This window comes from Macaca nemestrina, chromosome 1 (genome assembly GCF_043159975.1).
Source record: "Macaca nemestrina isolate mMacNem1 chromosome 1, mMacNem.hap1, whole genome shotgun sequence".
In the NCBI taxonomy this organism is placed as follows: Eukaryota; Metazoa; Chordata; class Mammalia; order Primates; family Cercopithecidae; genus Macaca; species Macaca nemestrina.
In genome coordinates, this window is record NC_092125.1 from 50982514 (window position 1) to 51002977 (window position 20464).

At 38.2% G+C, this 20464-nt stretch overlaps 2 protein-coding genes across 5 annotated transcripts in view; one reads left to right on the top strand and one right to left on the bottom strand.

Moving 5' to 3' along the window:
• Window positions 1-4813, top strand: part of RO60 (Ro60, Y RNA binding protein) — a 30726-nt gene extending 25913 nt beyond the window's left edge. The window contains exon 10 of the mRNA XM_071077399.1: window positions 1084-4813. Within this exon, the coding sequence (XP_070933500.1) occupies window positions 1084-1118 (35 nt within the window). The 3' untranslated portion in view covers window positions 1119-4813. The remainder of the gene's footprint in view (window positions 1-1083) is intronic.
• Window positions 4814-9575: 4762 nt separating this feature from the next.
• On the bottom strand, window positions 9576-19499 carry LOC105484636 (glutaredoxin 2). Of its 4 annotated transcripts, XM_011746463.3 has the most exons (5): window positions 19427-19459; window positions 18893-19104; window positions 14255-14318; window positions 10680-10856; window positions 9576-9858 (listed from the first exon to the last, which is right to left on the bottom strand). In XM_011746463.3, exons 2-5 carry the CDS (start codon window positions 19012-19014, stop codon window positions 9724-9726), a joined length of 498 nt encoding a protein of 165 aa, XP_011744765.2. In that variant the 5' UTR covers window positions 19015-19104; window positions 19427-19459; the 3' UTR covers window positions 9576-9723. The 4 variants fall into 4 exon arrangements, with proteins under 4 accessions (XP_011744765.2, XP_011744764.2, XP_011744763.1 ...); XM_011746462.2 differs by having other exon boundaries at window positions 18893-19499; XM_011746461.3 differs by lacking the exons at window positions 18893-19104; window positions 19427-19459 and adding an exon at window positions 18627-18828.
• Between the last annotated feature and the right edge of the window lie 965 nt (window positions 19500-20464).

Genomic DNA, 20464 nt, shown 5'->3' on the forward strand with positions numbered 1-20464 from the left:
TTCATTCATGTGCCAGAATTTATTTCCCCACAACATGGGAACACATGGTCTCAGAAGAGTAGAGGATAAAATAAAACTATTTAAGACTTTTACCTTATTGGGTTATTAGGAAATAATGTATATACATGATTGCTTTAGGAGTAGAGAAACAGAATGGGAACATGTATAATTTTGTAATTCATAGGAATCCTCAAGCACAACTAACCTGTGTTGCTATATATATCCACATATATAGAGAAAAAACAAAAAGTTTACCTCATTATGAATAAAATGTACTGAAGTGATAAACAAGTTTTTTATTTCCTGAGTTACTTTTAGGATTACTGTTAAATTAATATTTGGGAAAATACTGCTTTTAAAAAGAATCCTACAAGAATAAGCAAACTTTATTTCCTAGGTAATATGTAAATAGTTCCAGGATATAGTTGTAATTAGTAAAACAAAAACTAATCTTATAATCCCACCCTTTATTAAAGTTCTTGGAAATTCCATTTATTAATACTTATATTATTAGTAACCTATTTTATGAGAGTGTTAGTGAGGCAACATGCTAGTGAATGGAATTTAGTGTTACCCTTTGGAACCTCCTTTGCTTTATCTAACTTACTGTGTGACTGTAGACAACCAATTTAACCTAAGTGATTTGATTTTTTTATCCTTAAAAAGTAACATATCTGTGCTTGGATCATAGAAGAATCAGTGATTTAATATTTATATAAAAATTGAAACTGGGAAAAGGGCTTGCAATACAAGTTAGAATTCTTTTTTTTTTTTTTTTTTTAGTTAAAAACATTCTTGTTAATAGGGTATGTATTTTGAAAGATAAAATGTTTTAGAAAAATAGGCTACTCAACAGGCCTAACAGTGTTTTAAAACATTCCTGTTCAGAGTGGAAAAATTTAGAAGAAAAATTTTCATAGCTAAAGTATTACCTAAAAAGTCACTGCTCTCTACTGAAGAGGGAGAAAAAATATATTCCAACTCTAAGATCTTCTTGGATAGACCTAGTAAAACAAGCTTATACTCTTAAGTGAGAAAATGGTGTTAACAAACTTTTTTTTTTTTTTTTTTTTTTTGAGACAGGCTATCCCTCTGTCACCCAGGCTGGAATGGCATGATCACGGCTCACTGCACCCTTGACCTCCCAAGCTCAAGTGATCCTCCCAAGTAGCCAGGAACACAGGCATGCACTGCACTACCATGCCAGCCTTTTTTTTTTTTTTTTAAATTCTTAGAGAGACAAGAATTTTTTTTAAATTCATAGAGAGACAAGTCTCACTATGTTGCCCAGGCTGGTGTCGAACTCCTGGGCTCAAGGGATCTTCCTGCCTTGGCCTCCCAAAGTGCTGGGATTAGAGGCATGAGCCACTGCACCCAGCCAACAAACATTCTCTTAATCTTTCAAAATAACCAGTAAATCTACAAATAGTAAAGTATTATTTTCATCAGGGATTTTTTTTTTATTATTTTTCAGATTTTGCAGAAACAATGTGAAATTGTTTTGGAAAGATAAGGTAGAATTTTTGAATAAATTTGAACATCTCACAGTTAAGTGAGAAACACCTTTAAAAGCACAGTAAAGCTACACCTGAACAATAACTAAAGGCTAAATCATTGTAATGTTTTGTTGGACTGACTTTAACTTGACCTATTGTAGCCACAAATAACATTTCTTTGTAACTGATGCTATTACAGTAGGTAATCAAAAATGAAAAATTCTAGTCTTATATACTAGTTTTGGGGTGTTAAGGCATTATCCCCTCTGGAGAAATGTCATACAGCATCAATGTAAACATGTACAAGAAAGAATTTGAAAAAAAAATGACAGGTTAATCGATGAAATTCGTTGTATTTACTGTTTGGATTTTATTTAGTGTTTCCTTGATGTCTGTTTCCTCATCTCTTATTTGTTGGTAGATGACTTTTCTGCCTCTTTTTTCTTTTAAAATTCCTTTCTTACATTTCTGTCCTCTTTTTCTAGTCGTTCTCTATCTGGATAATAAAATGAATGACAGGAAAGTCACCCACATATAGTTTGGGATGAGCCTTTTGCAGATTGCTTTTTGTTTCATACAAGTATAAGATCATATTTTCTTTTTCAACTTAGTAATAGGCAGGCTTCTTGGAAAAATCAGTAGATTGATACAGTCTCTCCCCAAATCAAATTATATTGTATATCTTTTATATTAGATGTTTGCAGAAATTCTGTGGCCTTTAAGATCAGTTATTCAGCCTTTGTAATTATTTTATCTAGCTATGTTGAAAAGATAAGTGCTTACTATATAAGCACTCTTTGAAAAATAATTAACTGATTACTCTTTCAGAAAACAGCAGGTGTCTCAATGCTTTTATTTCCATAATTATAAAGACCATTGTCAAAATCTTTGGTTTACTAAGTATTTCAGTGAGCATATATAGAGATACATTGCTTGTAGCATAAAAAGTCTTGTAAATAACTTATTCACATTTGGCTTTTTTTTTAATTCATACATTTTTATTTGCTTTTTTGAAAATTATGAAGTTAAAATTTAATTCTAAGGTAGTATTTTTCATGTATAAAACTAATAATGCAGTTTAGCATACTGTTTGAATAAAATTATAATAAATGGCACAATTCCTTAAACCCTGAAAATACCAAGTTATATTGGAAAGTAGTAGAAACAAACAAACTAGTGGAGAACATCTTAGAAAATTCTATTGTGGAAATAAAGATGATTATTTTCAGTCAGAATGAATTTATATATACAACAAAAATACACAAAAGCTAATTTTCTCATCCTAAAAAGATTTTTCCCTTTGCGTCTATTTTATTTAGCCCTGCCATGCACCACATTAATTTTATGAACATAAATGATATTTAACTTTTCTTTTTTGAGACAGAGTCTCACTCCGTCACCAGGCTGGAGTGCAGTGGTGCGATCTCAACTCACTGCAACCTCCACTTCTTGGGTTCAAGCAATTCCGCCTCAGCCCCTCAGGTAGTTGGGATTACAGGCGCGCACCACCATGCCCAGCTAGTTTTTGTAGTTTAGTAGAGACAGGGTTTCACCATGTTGGTCAGGCTGGTCTCAATCTCGTGACCTCGTGATCTGTCCGCCTCAGCCTCCCAAAGTGCTGGGATTACAGGCGTGAGCCATGGCACCTGGCCACCTTTTCATTTTAAATTGTTTAAATTTATGCCCTGTTAGACATCAGAATCTATGCTTGAACAAAGGAAATAGTAAATTAGCTATATGTCTGCTGGTTTCACTCGGATGTGGATATGGATATGTGGATAAAGACAGTGAATGAAATTAAAACCTTGGTATTTTAAATATCATTACCAGATATAATTGATGGAATGTTGTATCAACAAACATTGAAACTTGGCTTTATTTGTAACGTAAACTATATAGAATCCATACATAGCCAAATTAGATTTAAAATATACAGTTAATGAATGGTACTCAAAGTGTTTTTGTTGCACTGTTACTCTGAATGTGGACTCTCTATATTTGGTATGGCGTGACTAGGCATAACTTTTGTAATGTATTTCAGTTGTATGTTTTTCCTTTTATTGCCAGCTTCTGATAATGAAATTTTCCAAAGGGATGGGATATAAGAATCATCTTTTATAAAAACCAGTGGGGAGTTGGGTATTACAATCTAGTTCTAAACTGTCTATTTGCTTTATATAAAGGCTTTGATTTCTATAACTGACCATTTGATGAATATTTAAATTACACAGAATAATGTCTACATAGAATAAACTTAAGTATTCAAGAGCCTTAAAGTGAAAAAATGAACCTTTTGACTGCCTTAAAATATGACTTGCTCTGTAATTCAGGCATACTAGTTACTTTCCTTGGGATCTGTTTAATGCCTTAATAGTGTTCTAATGTTTCTGAAGTACAGAACTCAAAGGGTCTTTTAGAGCTTTTAATTTTACATAGTGAATGGAAATTTAAGTATTAAGTTTTAAAACCTGGTTGTACATTAGTAATTTAAACATCCAATAACTGGAAAATCTAGGTACATTGATGTGTTATATACATGACTGTTAACATCAGTAATATTTTTTGATAGTTTAAGGTTTTTTATTGTTTTGTATAACAAGTTATCCAACAAGTTGGACTTTATAACATAACATCCTAGGACCAAGTTGCATATTTAACACTGAATGAAAATGCAGTTGTACAGTTCCAAAAATAATTAATTTTTAAGGGAATTTTTCAAGACAAAAGGCAAATATTTTGTTTCAAACCTAGAAGCAAATTCATTCCAAGAACTGAATATAGTAGTAAAACATAAAGACTATTGCAATAAAAAGTTTCCAGGCCAGTGACTTGTTTAATTACATTCACATTTTTACATTCACTTTGCCTTTCAAAGCAGGAGTATTTTATAAAACTGAAAGAATACTTTAAATTGTCAAGCTGGTGCTTAACAGTATATGTAAAATTTAAGTTTATTTCATTTCCAAGGAAAGGACCCTGAAGGGAGGGCACAGGGAGCTTCCTAGGTCTGTTGATAAACTAACTGATGCTTTGTCAAGTCTTCCAAGTTTTCACTGTAAATAATACACCTAACAATGTAATTTTGCTGTTTTCTAATAGGGAATGAATGAATATATTAATGTATTACATTTGTTTCATGATAAAACAGTTTTCACCAATACTGTGAAATCCTTTCTCTCCTTTCTAGCCTTGCAAAATACCCTACTAAATAAATCCTTTTAGACATGGAGTGCAGGTGGACACTGTGTGAACTGTTGCTGGTCAGTTATTGTAGAAATTGATAGATGTACCAAATAAACTCTATGCACATTAAATAAGTGTCTTTCTGTTTCTTTTAAGATATGAATTTTAAGGTTATAATATGCCTTATAAAACCTAAAGCCTTTAGTAATCTTTTGTATTTGAACAAGGTAAAATTTAAGTTTTGATCATTAACATTGACCTTTTAATGTATCTAATTTTATGTAAGTATTAAAGTATATGAAGTTAAAGATTCTTTACCCATGGAATTCATTTATAACAAAATGATTAGATTTAATGAAAACAAATTCTTTAAAGTTTTAAAATAGGATTCTTTTGTGAAAAAATCACCTCAAAATTGCCTTTGGCAAAAGTTATCATCCAAACACAAGAAGTCAACTATGCAAATAAAAACACTGTTTCAATGCCAATTTGCAGAATTTTTTCTCTCAATTCCCATAAAAATTTTCTGAAAAGTTCTAAGATCTAAACTGTAGGTAACTAAAAGCAAGTTACGTCAGAATATACTCACCAAAATTCAAAAAATTTGGTTGATTTTACAGAAATCTACTTATAAAAGATGAAGTCAACAGTTGTATAAGGATCACAAATTATATTTATAGATACCAGATTTAATAAATTTTAACAATATTAAACTTATCAAGAAAACCTGACTTTAAAAGATGTTGTTCAAATGGTAATTTTTAATTAGTAAACAGTAAAATCCAGGTACAGAAGATCCCTTTTTTCTTCAACAGCTTTTCAATTAGATATTTTGGCAATTAAAATGTAAATTGATTAGTGATAAAGTGAAAAATGGCCTAGTTTTTTATATTAATGAAGTCCAGTAAACAGCTCGTATTTCAGATCTTAAAGGGCCGGGCATTGTGGCTTACACCTGTAATCATAGCACTTTAGGAGGCGAAAGCAGGAGGACTGCTTGAGCCCAGGAGTTCCAAACTGTAAATAAAGTTGTAAATATGGGGATCTTGCTGGGCAACACAGCAAGTCCCCCATATTTACAAAAAACTAAAAAGAATTAGTTGAGCATGGTGGCATGTGCCTGTAACCCTAGCTATTCAGAAGGCTACGGTAGGAGGATCACTTCAGCCCAGGAGTTTGAGACTGCAGTGAACCATGATAGAGTCACTTCACTCCATCCTGGGCTACAGAGGTAGACCTTGTCTCAAAAAAAAATGTAAATAAAAAATGTAAAAATGAGGACTGAGGAAAAAAGTTAGAAGTTAGTCACCATTCTCTTACTTTTATCCAGCTGTAAGGTATGGAAAAGCAGAAGAAACGGAAATCAATATCCAAGACAACATGAAATCCCAGAGGCTTCCCCTGCTCCCTAAATTCTTGGCTGGGTACAGGTAGGAATCTTGGAAAACCCTGATGGGTCCACAAGAAAACACACACATACCTGAGCCATTGTGATTAATAATAGCCATTATGTATTGTCTATTAAAAACCACTCTGAATGATTGACATATATTATCTCCATTCCTCAAAAAATAAACCCTAAAGGAAAGTACTATTACCTACATTTTATAAGAAACTTGAAGTTCTGAGAGGTTAAGTCACCTACCTAATGGTTACACCTTTAGTGATGTGAACGCTTGTCTGTCTTGACAAATCATCAGCTATGCTCTGAAAGTATGTTACGAATTTTTTTTTTAACTGAAGGTTTAGTGGTGTTATGCTGTGGTCTCCCATCTAAATCCTGCTCCCTTAACCCCTAGCTTTGTAACCAGCCTGTTGCATACAGTTAAAACTAAAGTTGTTGGCGTTCCACGATTGGCAGTGTCAGTAAGGGAGCTGCTGGCTTCGGTGCTTCCCTACATCCTTGGATTCTGCTCCTCGTTTTGTTTTCCTCTTGGAGAGTCCCTATACTTTTTAAAACCTGCTAAGCCTTGCATTTTTAAAAATGTATTATTGTGTCCAATATTTTAAACGTTTTAGAGTGGCAAGTTTTTTGTTATTGTTTTGGGTTTTTTTCCAAAGATATTTAATGTGCCATATGGCAAAAAGAGGTCAGATTTCTTGTATTTTATTTCATCCCTTAGCGTTTAACAAATAGGGGAAATCTGTTTCCTTTTTGATGCAGTGCTAAACCCTCCAAAGTAAAAATCTTTTATTAGTCAATGAGTTTAAGTTCAGAAGACTAAGAGGCAGGTATTAGTGGGGTTTATTTCTTCCATTTTAAATAAAGCCATACTGAGAATCAGATATCATATTACCTTCAGTAGAGTTTTTGAGGCTTTTGATGATAAGGCTTCTCTCCCTAATACTGAATTCTTTCAAGATCTGAACATAGTCAAGAACCACCCACCACTCGCCTCTCACCCTATGTCCTACCAGTCTAGGAAGAGTTGATAAAAGATGTTTCTTCACAGGCCAGGCGCAGTGGCTCATGCCTGTAATCCTAGCACTTTGGGAGGCCAAGGCAGACGGACTGCCTGAGCTCAGGAGTTTGAGACCAGCCTGGCCTACATGGCGAAATCCTGGCTGTACTAAAAATAAAAAAAGTCAGCCGAGTGTGGTGGTGCTCACCTATAGTCCCAGCTACTCAGGAGGCTGAGGCATGAGAATCGCTTGTACCCAGGAAGTGGAGGTTGCAGTGAGCTGAGATAGTGCCACTGCACTCCAGTCTGGGCAACAGAAAGAAACTGTTTCAATAAAAAAAAAAAAAAAAAAAGGTAAAGATGTTTTTCACAGTCAAGCACTGGTGTTTCTATACCTTGAAGTAACTTGCCTCTACCCTTAATATCTAATATGATGAACAATTATAACACAATTTTACCTTTCTTAGGTAATAGACTTCCTCAACTCTGGTCAAGATTTTTTTCAGAATCCCCAAAAGCCTGAATCTAACAAAGATTTTACAACATAGCAAGAACTTTCTTATGACATAATGCAAAATAAAGAACTAAAGACATTCCACTTTTTGTTCCATTCTAGTGCTATAACCTAAATTATCACAAGGGAATGAAATTCTTGTCTAAATTCTTGATCACGAGGTCTCCTAATGGCAGTTTAAATCCAGGTAAGAAGCATCACTGATGGCAAAAGGCCAAGGAAGCCATCAGCTGTATTCTTCAGGACTGTTCCAGATTCTCTGGTCCATCCTGACAGAAACCAGAAGCACTTTTGAAATCCATTTTTCTTCTACCTCTGATGGAGGATTTTTTCTTCTCAGCATCTGATAATCTGGCCCAACTGACTCTGTGAGATCAACTAGGAAAATGCTTTGTATAGTAGGTACTTTAAAAATTCTTGTTGATAGGAAGCTGGAAAGATGATTTCACTAATGAAGTACTGAATGTCTTCAATTATTGTAAAATAAGACTTCCTATAGGATAAATCTTGCTTGCTAAGTTTAGCTGAATTGAAATCAGTTTGAATAGTATTCACAGTATTGAACACATTAAGTGTTCAAAGGCTCTTGGAAATTGAGTTAAATTGTGAGGTGGAGAGTTCTGCTTTCCAGAATTTTTATATATATATATATATATATATGTATTAAAATACATATAAGGCCAGGTGCAGTGGCTCACCCCTGTAATCCCAGCACTTTGGGAAGCCGAGGCAGGTGGATCATGAGGTCAGGAGTTTGAGACCAGCCTGGCCAAGATGGTGAAACTCCGTCTCTACTAAAAAAATGCAAAAATCAGCTGGGCGCAGTGTCGGGCACCTGTAATCCCAGCTACTTGGGATGCTGAGGCAGGAGAATCGCTTGAACCCAGGAGGCGGAGTCTGCAGTGAGCCGAGATTGCACCATTGCACTGTAGCCTGGGCAACAGAGCAAGACTCCATCTCAAAAAAAATAAATAAATAAAACACACATAAATTCTGGAAAGCAGAACTCTCCACCTCACAATCTAATTCAAGTACATTTAATATAAAAAGTGTGTGTGTGTGTGTGTGTATATATATGAAATGTTTATGAGGTGGAGATCTCATAAATTATGAGTTGATCTCACAGAGTCACTTGGGGCTTTCCAAAAAATATGTATGTGTGTGTGTGTGTGTGTGTGTGTGTGTATACATAAAACCTCAAAATTTATATATATATTATATATGTAATTATATATAATACATATATAAAAATATATATGACCTCAAACTCCTGGGCTCAAGAGATCCTCCTGCCTCAGCCTCCTGAGTAGCTAGGACTCCAGGCATGTGCCATCACAACAAGCTAATTTTTATTTTTTGTAAATATGGGGTTCTTACTATGTAGACCAGGCTGATCTCGAACTCCTGAGCGCAGATGATCCTTGCACCTCGGCCTCCCTAAGTGCTAGAATCACAGGCGTAAGCCTATCATCCCATGCCAACTGAAGTACATTTCTATACTGTTTCAAAAGTTCATCCTCATACAATGCTGAAATCATCTCCTTTTAATTTCTGCCCATAGGTATAGTTTTGTTCCCTGGAACTATTAAGTCATTAAACGAGTAATTTAGTTTCTCTAAGATAAATTTCATTCCATGCTAAAAATTTAATATACTTCTATTACTCTACAAGTACAAAGTGTGAAGGCTTTTCACAATATCGTACAAGATATTCCTGCCGAGTTCACAAGTGTATCAGCAAAAGCCTTAAATTTTAAAGAGAAATCACACATCAGTCTTACCACTTAAAAACTATTGTAGATAAAGAGTTAACTCCTGAATAGGAAATAAAGAATTCTAAATGCTTACCTTCTAGCTCTTGGTTATAAAATTCATACATAAATTCCTAAGAAAATACATTCTTTCCTTATCTTGATACAACTCCAACCTTTCATTTTTTAAATATCATCCCTTTTTCTCAAGAATTGGCAGGTGGGAAGAAGAGGTTTCCACTGCAATTTATTGTTCATTATTTTTACATCTTCATGAAGACAATGCATGTATTTAAAACATCCTCAAACATTTAAAAGACATTATTGGGCATTACCACTTTAACTGACACTGTACTAGCAAACTTATTAGGATAAACATCACTGAAATTCTTTCCTCTTACTTTTTTTTAAATAACACTGATGAACTAGTGGGAGCAATTTTCCTTCTTTGTGAAGCCTATAAGTGTCAGTTGCACCTCCAATAAAAGTACCATTGACAAATATTCTTGGAACCTGTTGGACAAACAAAAGAAGAATTAGGCTTCACTCTAGTATCAGAACTAATATTTCATATAATAATAGACATTTGAACTCTGGGTACTTTTATGAGCCTGGCACCACAAAGCTCTTTCACAAATTAAATCTTAAAATCTTTACCCTTTGAGGTAGGTATTATTTTTAGCCCTATTTTGGAGGAAAATGAGGCACAGGAACTTGTGCAAAATCACAATGATGGTAAAAGCCAGACTGCAATTCAAATCCAAAACAATCTGATTCTAAAACCCTTCTTCCTAATCACCATGGTACGTAAAAGATAAACTAAAGCAGATAAACTAATAATATTTATTTTCTTACATTTGTTTACTGAAGGGAAAGAGTGCACTATAAACTTCTTTCAATAAACTTGAAAGTGGCAACACTGCACATTTTTCTGATTATGCATATTATGGAAAAATCCAAATTTCAAGAATCTAAAAACATGGAGCACTAAAGCATTCCTATTAGAAAAGTAATTGAAGACCAACCCCTGTATTGCCCAGGTAAAGGGAGGAAGAATACTTTTATCTTGCAAAGAGCTCCAAGAGGAACTCAAAGATCCATAGACAAGCACTCATAATAACGCTACTCATCAACCTCAATCAAAACACACACACAGAATAAAAATAAATCAACTCTGCTGTTTCCTATTCTAAGAATCTAGTTCCTAGATCTGCAGCTGCTTTTTCTATCCTCAGAGTATGTCTGGCTCATTTTCCAAACACAAGGGTCTAGGCTCTGGGTGATCCGGTTTACAACCTATTAAAGAGGAACAGCACCACAGAGGATATACTCACAGTTCTTTCACCAGTCATTTTGTAAAGAGCATCTTGGAACTGGTTTCCATATTCAAGCAGGTCCAATTCCACCACTTTATAGTTAACATTCATGTCATGGAAAAGCTTTTTTGCCATTGTACAGTAAGAACAGGATGTTTTTGAGAAAATCACCACACAATTATCAGAAATTGTTTCCTGAAATAAAACCACAAAAAATCACTTTAATTCTAGACATTACCAATTGGAAAGAAATTAGGATATAATGGAAAGGGTATGGATTTTGGTCTCATGATTCCGGGCTCAAACTAAGCATCATCTATTTTTTCTCATCTGCAGATTGAGGATATTTTTCATTTCAAAGCAATGTTATTAGGAAAAAAGATGTAATAAAAAGTGCCTGGCATAGAGCAATAACAATAAATAATAATCATAGCCAATTCATATACAGCAACCATTTCTGTGTGCCAAGTACTATTCTCAACACTTTTATCTTCACTGGGTTATTTAAACCTCACTACAATCCTGAGGTAGGTCCTATTATTGTCCCCACTACACAGATGAGGAAAGTGAGGTACAGATAAAGATCAACAATTTGTTCATGGTTCTCAGCTAATAGGTGGAAGAGCTGGGATTAGACCCAGGCAAATCTGGCTCTACAGTCCAGATATTTAATCTCCATTATACTCCTTTTTCAGCTGGATGCAGTGGCTCATACCTGTAATCCCAGCACTGGGGGAGGTTGAGGTGGACAGATCACTTGATGTCAGGAGTTCGAGACCAACCTGGCCAAAATGGTGAAACCCCATATCTACCAAAAACACAAAAGTTGCTGGGCATGGTGGCACATGCTTGTTAACCCAGCTACTCAGGAGGCTGAGGCAGGAGAATCACTGGAACCAGGGAGGTGGTTCCAGTGATTCTCCAGCCTGAGGAACACAGTAAGTGGACTCTGTCTCAAAAAAACAAACAAACAAAACAAACAAAAAAAACCCAAAACATTGTACTTCTTTTTCTGGTTTTTTTTTTTTGTTGTTTTTTTTTGTTTTTTTTTTGAGACAAAGTCTCACTGTGTCCCTCAGGCTGGAGTTCAGTGGCAAGATCTAGGCTCACTGCAACCTGCGCCTCCTGGGTTCAAGTGATTCTCAAGCCTCAGCCTCCCGAGTAGCTAGGATTATAGGCACCTGCCACCATGGCCAGTTAATTTTTGTATTTTCAGTAGAGACAGGGTTTCACCATGTTGGCCAGGCTGGTCTCAAACTGCTGACCTCAGGTGATCCACCTGCCTCAGCCTTCCAAAGTCTTCGGATTACAGGTGTGAGCCATCGCGCCCGGCCCCAAAACATACTTCTTTTCAAATATTCAGTAGGTATTCAGGAGTTAACTCCTTACCTTCTATTCTATAACTTTCAATGGTAAGGAATGGTATATGATTTCTTCTTAAAATGTAAGGCTTACCCCTCTACTTCTATCCCTTCCTATATACCTTTATAGTACAAAAGCTGTCATTACTCTATTGATAAGGTATTCTCATACTCTTAATTCAGGAAAAGCTACTTCCAGAAATGCTGATTCAATGAGTTTGAGGTAGAAGTTGAAAACTGTATTTTTTCAAAAACTTCTCCATATAATTACGATATCAGCCTGGTTTGAAAACTACCCTCCAGGCCTTTACCACAATGGCTATGAGACTCTGCTATGCATCTACACAGCCTATGAAGTTTTTGTTTTTGTTTTTTGTTTCTAAACATAGGAATGCCTGGGTCCTTCAAAAGATTTTGAATGGATAGATTTAGCACCCAGACATTTGTCTAGGTTTTTTTGTTTGTTTGTTTTTTGAGACAGAGTCTCACTCTGTCATCCAGGCTGGAGTACAATGGCACGATCTCAGCTCACTGCAGCCTTAACCTCCTGAGCTCAGGCGATTCTCCCACCTCAGCCTGCCAAGTGTTTGGGACTACAGACACATGTCATGACACCTGGATATTTTTTGTAGAGACAGGGTTTCGCCTTGTTGCCCAAGCTGGTGTTGAACTCCTAGGCTCAAGTAATCTACCTGCCTTGGCCTTCCAAAGTGCTGGGATTACAGACATGAGCCACTGTGCCTGGCCTGTGGAGGATCATAAGCAGCACCTTCAAGATGAAGGCCAAAAACCAGAAAGTATAACACCCATGCTTCAGAAGTTATACCCACCCTTGGGTGTCAGAAAGGCCCTGAGTTTTAGTGCAGCTGTCTGCAAGTTGGTCTATTTTTATGCTTCCCTTGTGTTTACTAATAATATTCAGTATAAAAGTCTATCCTAGGGAGGGCCTGCCATACCAGAGATGTATTAATGAATCCATCTTACGGAGGACAAAACCAAGGCTGAGTGGTTTGCAATACTGGGATTTGACTCAACCTTGTTACAACACCAAAGCCAGTGCTCTTCCCTCCACCATGCTGCCTCAGGTTACAGACACGCTGACACCATCGTGTAGGGAGAGATGAGCTTCCAGGGCTCTGACATATATTAGACATGGTTGAAGAGTTTCCAAAGTGAGCTGAAACTAAAGACGACAGTGTTAGGGTTTCTAGAACCCTCTTCTGACTTTTTCTCAAGCTCACCCTTACTGTATATTCCATGATGTTGTAATTTTACTTTAAAACAGGCAATTCGGGCCAGGCATGGTGGCTCATGCTTGTAATCCCAGCACTTTGGGAGGCTGAGGCAGGCAGACTGCTTGAAGTCAGGAGTTCAAGACCAGTCTGGCCAACATGGTGAAACCCCATCTCTACTAAAACACAAAAATAAGTTGGGTGTGGTGGTGGGTGCCTGTAATCCCAGCTACTAGGGAGGCTGAGGCAGGAAAATTGCTTGAACCCAGGGGGCAGAGGTTGCAATGAGCTGAGATTGCGCCACTGCACTCCAGCTTGGGCAACAGAGCGAGACTCTGCCTCAAAACAAAACAAAAAAGCAATTCCCTCACAGTTATAGCCAATAGCTAGGAGTTTAGCCAAATCAACTAAAGGCAGAAATTTTTTTTTTTGTTTGTGGTAGTAGTGAGTGGTAAGCAAGAGAGAAAAAATCGATGTATCTTGTAGGTTGCAAGTGAAGAAAAACATACATGTAAGGGAGATTTTCTAAGGCAGAATTAACGAAGCTTCTCAGTAAAAGAAAAAGGAAAAGAAGTCCTATCCCTGAGAGGATGGTTTATGGAGTAACTACTGCATAGTAGGTTCTGTACTAACAAAGAAAACTGTTAAACTGCTGCCCAGGCCAAAATCAAATAGGATCCCTAGCTAAGGGCAGCTTGACTGGTATCAACACTGGATCTCAAGTGGGTATGATGAAAAGGAGCAGCCAACCTCATTATCCAACTTAGACGGAGTGAAGACTTCATTAAAAATAAATCTCATACATTTTAATTACCAAAATGATCTAGGACTTCTTAGTCACAAGGATGATTTTCATAGCAGACTTTTAAATAAATATGAACCTCTTAATTCATTTGCTGAACTATCTCAAGTTTGGATACTGAATAAGCATATTAAATATGTAAGGGACAATTCTTTCTCTACAGAAGAAAGTTCTTCAATCATCTCCCACATCACTCACTTGGATCTGGTTCAGAGGCGCCGTTGCTAAATTCTCCAAAGATGATGATGAGTTGCTCTCCATTCTAAAAGGAATTTAAAAGAACAATGTAGTTTATTAAGCATTAAAGATAATTTACCACGAGTTCTATTTGAAAAAAAACTTACAAACATAGCCAAACTTACAAAATAGAAAACATTTTTTACTTATTATCAGTATGAAATGTCAATTTACAAAGTGTTTGTTTCACCAAAACCAAAAAGGTCTGTGTGCTTATGTAACTAGCTTCCCAACATCCTTAATTATTTGATAAAATCATATTTACTGTGTTTAAAGTTTGACACACTCTTATTTATAACTGGCAAATTTCAAATATTCCATCCTACGCCGTGTGACCTGACCATTGGTTTAAAAATATAGTTTCTACTTTCTGAGTAAAACATGCCAAAACTCTAGGAACACACTATGAAGCAGGGAACCTTCAAAGATTTTTGAGGAAGCTACGGTATCTCAACCGCAATGGGCCGTAGCTCCAAATTTCCTAGTGTGCAAAGTGGAAACAATAATCACTGGCACCTCTCAAAGGATTTTGTGAAGATTAAATGAATTCATATGCAGAAAGCAGGTAAGTGCCTTCCACATAGTAAATGCTCAATAATGTTTGACATTACTACTAGAATTTCCTGAATACAGGACCGCTCGGTATTTTTTTTTTTTTTGAGACGGAGTCTCGCTGTGTCGCCCAGGCTGGAGTGCAGTGGTGGGATCTCGGCTCACTGCAAGCTCCGCCTCCCGGGTTTTTACGCCATTCTCCTGCCTCAGCCTCCCGAGTAGCCGGGACTACAGCCGGGCCCGCCACCTCGCCCGGCTAGTTTTTTGTATTTTTTAGTAGAGACGGGGTTTCACCGTGTTAGTCAGGATGGTCTCGAACTCCTGACCTCGTGATCCGCCCGTCTCGGCCTCCCAAAGTGCTGGGATTACAGGCTTGAGCCACCGCGCCCGGCGACCTCTCGGTATTTATTATCCAAAACCTAGCTGTTGGGAGCTTGTAAAAGGAAGCATTCATTGTTAGGAAAATTATCACTAAAAAACAAAAAAAACTCAACCAGTTTATCATCCTCAAATCTTTTTATCCCTGGAACCTTTCCTTCCCCATGCACTCATCTTTCTTGGTCAACCAGGCCCTATTGCACTGTTGGAACAATATCAAACACCATGATGCGAACTAACTGCAGAGTAAAATTACAAATCTTACAACAGGATTATGAGATATAATAGATATTTCACAAGAGAGTTGCTCGAATATCTAAAGAATAAGAGAATTTTTGAAACTTCAGATATTTAAAAAACTGTTATCCTTATGATTATGTTATAAAACTCAAATATTCTGCTTTCAAATCAATAGTGTATTCATGGGGGGTGCATTTAAAATTTAAGTGTTCTTCAATATAAAAGCTACTTTTTATGTTTTAATTTTTGCAAAAGTCCCAAGCAAAATTTTTTAAACTGGATAGCATGAAATATTAGTCTTTTTTTTGAGATGGAGTCTCACTCTGTCACCCAGCCTGGAGTGCAGTGGCGTTATCTTGGCTCACTGCAACCTCCACTTCCCGGGTTCAAGCGATTCCCCTGCCTCAGACTCCCGAGTCGCTGGGACTACAGGCGTGTACCACCACACCTGGCTAATTTTTTGTATTTTTAGTAGAGATGGGGTTTCACCACGTTGACCAGGCTGGTCTCGAACTCCTGACCTCAGATGATCCACCTACCTTGGCCTCCCAAAGTGCTGGGATTACAGGTGTAAGCCACCGCGTCTGGCCTGAAATATTAGTCTTATTTTAAGTGAATCCACTTTAAATAGCTTTTTCCATTACATCTTATCCTTGGATAATGAACATCTGCCCTACACAGTAGTCTCCCCTTATCCACGGTTTCAGTTATCCAAGGTCAGCTATGGTCCAAAAACATTACATGGAAAATTTCAGAAGAAAATAGTTGGTAAGTTTTAAGTTCTAAGTAGCATGATGAAATCTTGAGCCATCTAGCTTCCTCCTACCCAGGGTATGAATCCTCCCTTTGTCCAGCACCTAGACCCTCTATAAGCTCCCCACCCTTTAGTCAACAGCTGTCTTGGTGACCAGATCGACTGTCACAGTGTGGTGATGCTTGTGTCCAAGTAACACTTACTTTACTTAATGGCTCCAACAAGAGTGAAACTCCATCTTTAATAATAATAATAATAATGGCCCCAAACCACTATAGTAGTGATGCTGGCAATTCAGGTATGTCAAAGAGAGAAGCCCAAAGTGCTTTCTTCAAGTGAAAGGGTGAAAGTTCTCCACTTAATAAGAAAAAAAAAAAAATCGCATGCTGAAGTTACTAAGGTCTATGGTAAGAACAGATCTTCTATCAGTGCAATTGTAAAGAAGTAAATAGTTTTGATGTCACATCTCAAACTGCAAGTTACAGCCACAGGGTATAAGTGCTTAGTCAAGCCAGAAAAAGGTATTAAATTTGTGGAGGCAAGAACAGAAAAAGTGTTCCAACTGACAGCAGTGTGTTACGCCAAACAACACTGGGCCTATAAGAAGATTCAGCAAGGGATTCCTTGAAATGAGCATTTTGTTATTAAAGTGGTTGGTCTTTTATTATTGTTGTTAATCTCTTACTCTGCCTAATTTATAAATTAAGCTTTATCATAGGCATGTATGTATAGGAAAAATAGCATGTATAGGGTTCAGTACTATCCGAGGTTTTAGGCATCCACTGAGGGTCTTGAAACATGTCCACCCCAGTAAGGGGGAACTATTATGATATCGGCACACCTAGAGTGAGGAAGCTACAGCAAACATCAGTTTGTTCAGTAACAACAAAGAAGAGTAAGAGACAGGAACTAAACATTATAACATTATAACCTACCCAATGTTTACAATCTATTATTCCTTGCTTCCCAATAGATTAGCAAGGAACCCTTTAAAACAAAAAGTCCTGCGCGCTTAACTCAGGAAGGAGTTAGGGGCAGCGAGCTAGGAAGACTGCAGCCAACCTGAGAGGAGGGTGAAGCTTTAAGATAAAAGGAAGTTGAGTTCCTGAAGCCTAAACCAGAAAGGTTAGGCAGCGCTGGCCTAGCCCTAAGGAAGAGCATTGGTGGAATCAATCAGCAAGCTGTATTTGGTTTATCAACTAAGAAAGCAAGTCCTTTCATCTCAGGTCCAGCACTTAAAACTGTCATACCCAAACCATTTACTTCACTACTACTGAAGGAACTCCAACTGAACACAAGAAAATGTTTTCTTGGATAGTGAGAGGAGGTAGGAGGTGCATTCTGAAATATTACCCCCCTACCCTACCAAATAAAAGTGTTTCTGGAAGGCACCCTTCCCCTTCAATTTCTGGTTGACCTCGGTAAAATCTGTCACGAACTATGAATAGAAACATGCACGGAGGAAGTAAGTGCACAATAAACATTTCGTTTCAACACGGATGAAGCACCTAGTCACGCCATATTTATGGAGTGCCTACTGTGTGCTAAGTAGGCAAGGTGCTATATTGACCCCAGGGATACGCAGAAAAAAACACTGCAGGGCCTCAACGAGCTGTCAAATATTTAACAGCCTGTGATTAGGGCCTTCAGGAGGGGTGTCCAGCTTGATCTGGAAAGTTAAACTTGAGGTTCCTGGAATCTTGCAAAACTGATATAAGTTCCCAGATTAAGCAGATAGGGAGACAGACTCTCCGGCCAAGTGCGCAGTGGCAGGCGCGGAGGTGCGAGCCGGCAGCACAGCCAGGGACTAGCCGCGCAGGCGTGGGCGGCACAGCCGCAGGTCCCTTCCACTGCGGGTCCCGAAGCCGCGGATATTCTAAACTACTGTAAGGCAGTCACAGCCTCTATCCTAAAAGCTCTGGCCATTCAGCAGGAATCCTTGCCTTCACTTCCTGCAGTAGGGTGGCTAAGTTTAGTAAACAAGAATGCAGGACGCCCGGTTAAACTAGAATTGTAGACAAACACCAGAAAACTGTTCCGTTTTTCCTATGTCCAGTGCAGTATTTGGGACACACTTGGACTAAGAATCATTCACTCTTTAAGTGAAATTCCAACTGATCGCGGCGTCTTGTATTTTTACCTAATAATTCACAGAGGATGGTCTAAGCGAACATGAGTCAAACATTTTCAACACGAGAGTCACAGGCTCCTGAAGTCAGCACAGCCGCGGAGGCACCCTTCTCTGCCCATCCCTAGAGCGCCTCCGCGTGTTATGACTCAGAGCCCACGCTCTAGCCCGCCTAGCCCACCAGGGGCCGGGGCAAAGGGGCGCGTCCGCCCACCGCTCCCTCCAGACTCCCGCAAGGCCAGCGCACCACGCAGGGGCGCTCCCGCCCGCCAACCCCGTACCCAGAGGCCGCAGCGGCCGCAGCTCTTGCAGCTCCCGCAGCTCCCGCCGCCCTGTCAAGCCAGCCTGCCAAGCCGCTCCTGCTCCGAACCAGCCGCGTCCCCGCCAGCGCCGGGCGGTGCCAGAGCATGGTCAGAGCCCTGAACCGCAGCAAGCTCTACGGCCGGCCGGACACCGCGGATGCTAGGAACCCGCCTCCTCCGGCCCGGACCCCGCCTTGCCCCGCCCCATCCCGCCCCTTCGGGCTGCCCGCGCCGCCGCCGGTCACCTCCACTCTGCCGAGCGTGTCCTTTCAGGGCGGCCTGGAGCTCGGATTCTGGCGAGTGCCGCCCACATGTAAACATCCTTCAGAGGGGATAGGCGGCTCCCTTGCTTATCTCGAGGGTTCATCCAAGCCCCGCCTCTGGTTTCTTTTAGGTTTAGGGACGCTCATAAAGGCTCCCAGGCACGTGGAAGCAGTGCATGAGGATGGCAGACATGCTGGGGAAACGGAGAAGGAAAAACATGACTATCCAAAAAAAGAATCAAAGTGGTGCCTCAGATGTTTCCAACTACCTGTTAGACAACTTTTTGTGTAGGTGAAATAAGAGCCTAAATATATCCTCTTATAATTAGGCAGTTGGTCGAGACCCAATATAAATTATGGGGATACTGGGGTTTACACCCATAATCAAAAGAAAAAATCCAATGTTGAAGGTTTACTCCTTTGTCTTTAAAGAAGACAAAGATTATTTCCCACCACCTTAAAAAAAAAAAAAAATTAGGAAACAAAACAAAAGAAATTAGCACAGAGATGTTTCACCATGGCTTTGAAAATGGGCGATTGCTGCTGACAGGGTTATCTAAGCCACACAGTGATGGTAATAATAGCCTTTGTGCGTCACTATTTAAGGTTGGGGGTAAGCCTTTATTTACTGAGGACACTGAAATTCATCTTAAAGTCAAAGGTCAAATGGTACATCTAAAATTCTAAACAATTGCTACAACAATCCAAACCTTTTTTGATTCTTCATGTTCAACTAAGTGTAAAATTCATGTTACCAAAGTACAAAATAAGAACTTCTATTTCTGACAGTTCTTTTCCAACATTCAAATGGGCTATGTTTGATTACTTAATAAAAGGATGGAAGTTAGTTGCAAAAACAAATACTCCCGAAGGGTATGAATTCATTCTTTATAAAGACAAATTTGACTTTAAAAATTAAGGTTGTGGCCGGGAGCGATGGCTCACTCCTGTAATCCCAGCATTTTGGGAAGCCGAGGTGTGCTGATCACCTGAGGTTGGGAGTTCAACACCAGCCCCTCCAACATGGAGAAACCCTGTCTCTACTAAAAACACAAAATTAGCCAGGTGTGGTGGCGCATGCCTGTAATCCCAGCTACTCTGGAGGCTGAGGCAGGAGAATCGCTTGAACCCATGAGGCAGAGTTTGCAGTGAGCCAAGATCACACCATTGCACTCCAGCCTGGGCAACAAGAGCAAAACTCCATCTCATAAATAAAATAAAATAAAAATTAAGATATATTATCTATAGTGTTGTGGACTTTTAAATTTTTTTATAAAACTATTTTGGAAATTTACAGCGTTATGTTAGTTTTGAAGTCGAATTTTACCTCATTATCTCAAATTGTTTTACAAAATAAAGATCATTATGAGGTGAACTGATCATGTTACAATTTAATTTTAATACAGTATAGATGGACTATATCAAGCACAGAATTCACTGTACAGATTTTTTTAAGGATTTCAGAATGTAAGTACTTCAGAACAAAGTGTTATGCTTGAATTCAGCATAATATATTAATAAATATATTGATAATTTTCAACGTATTTGTGCTTC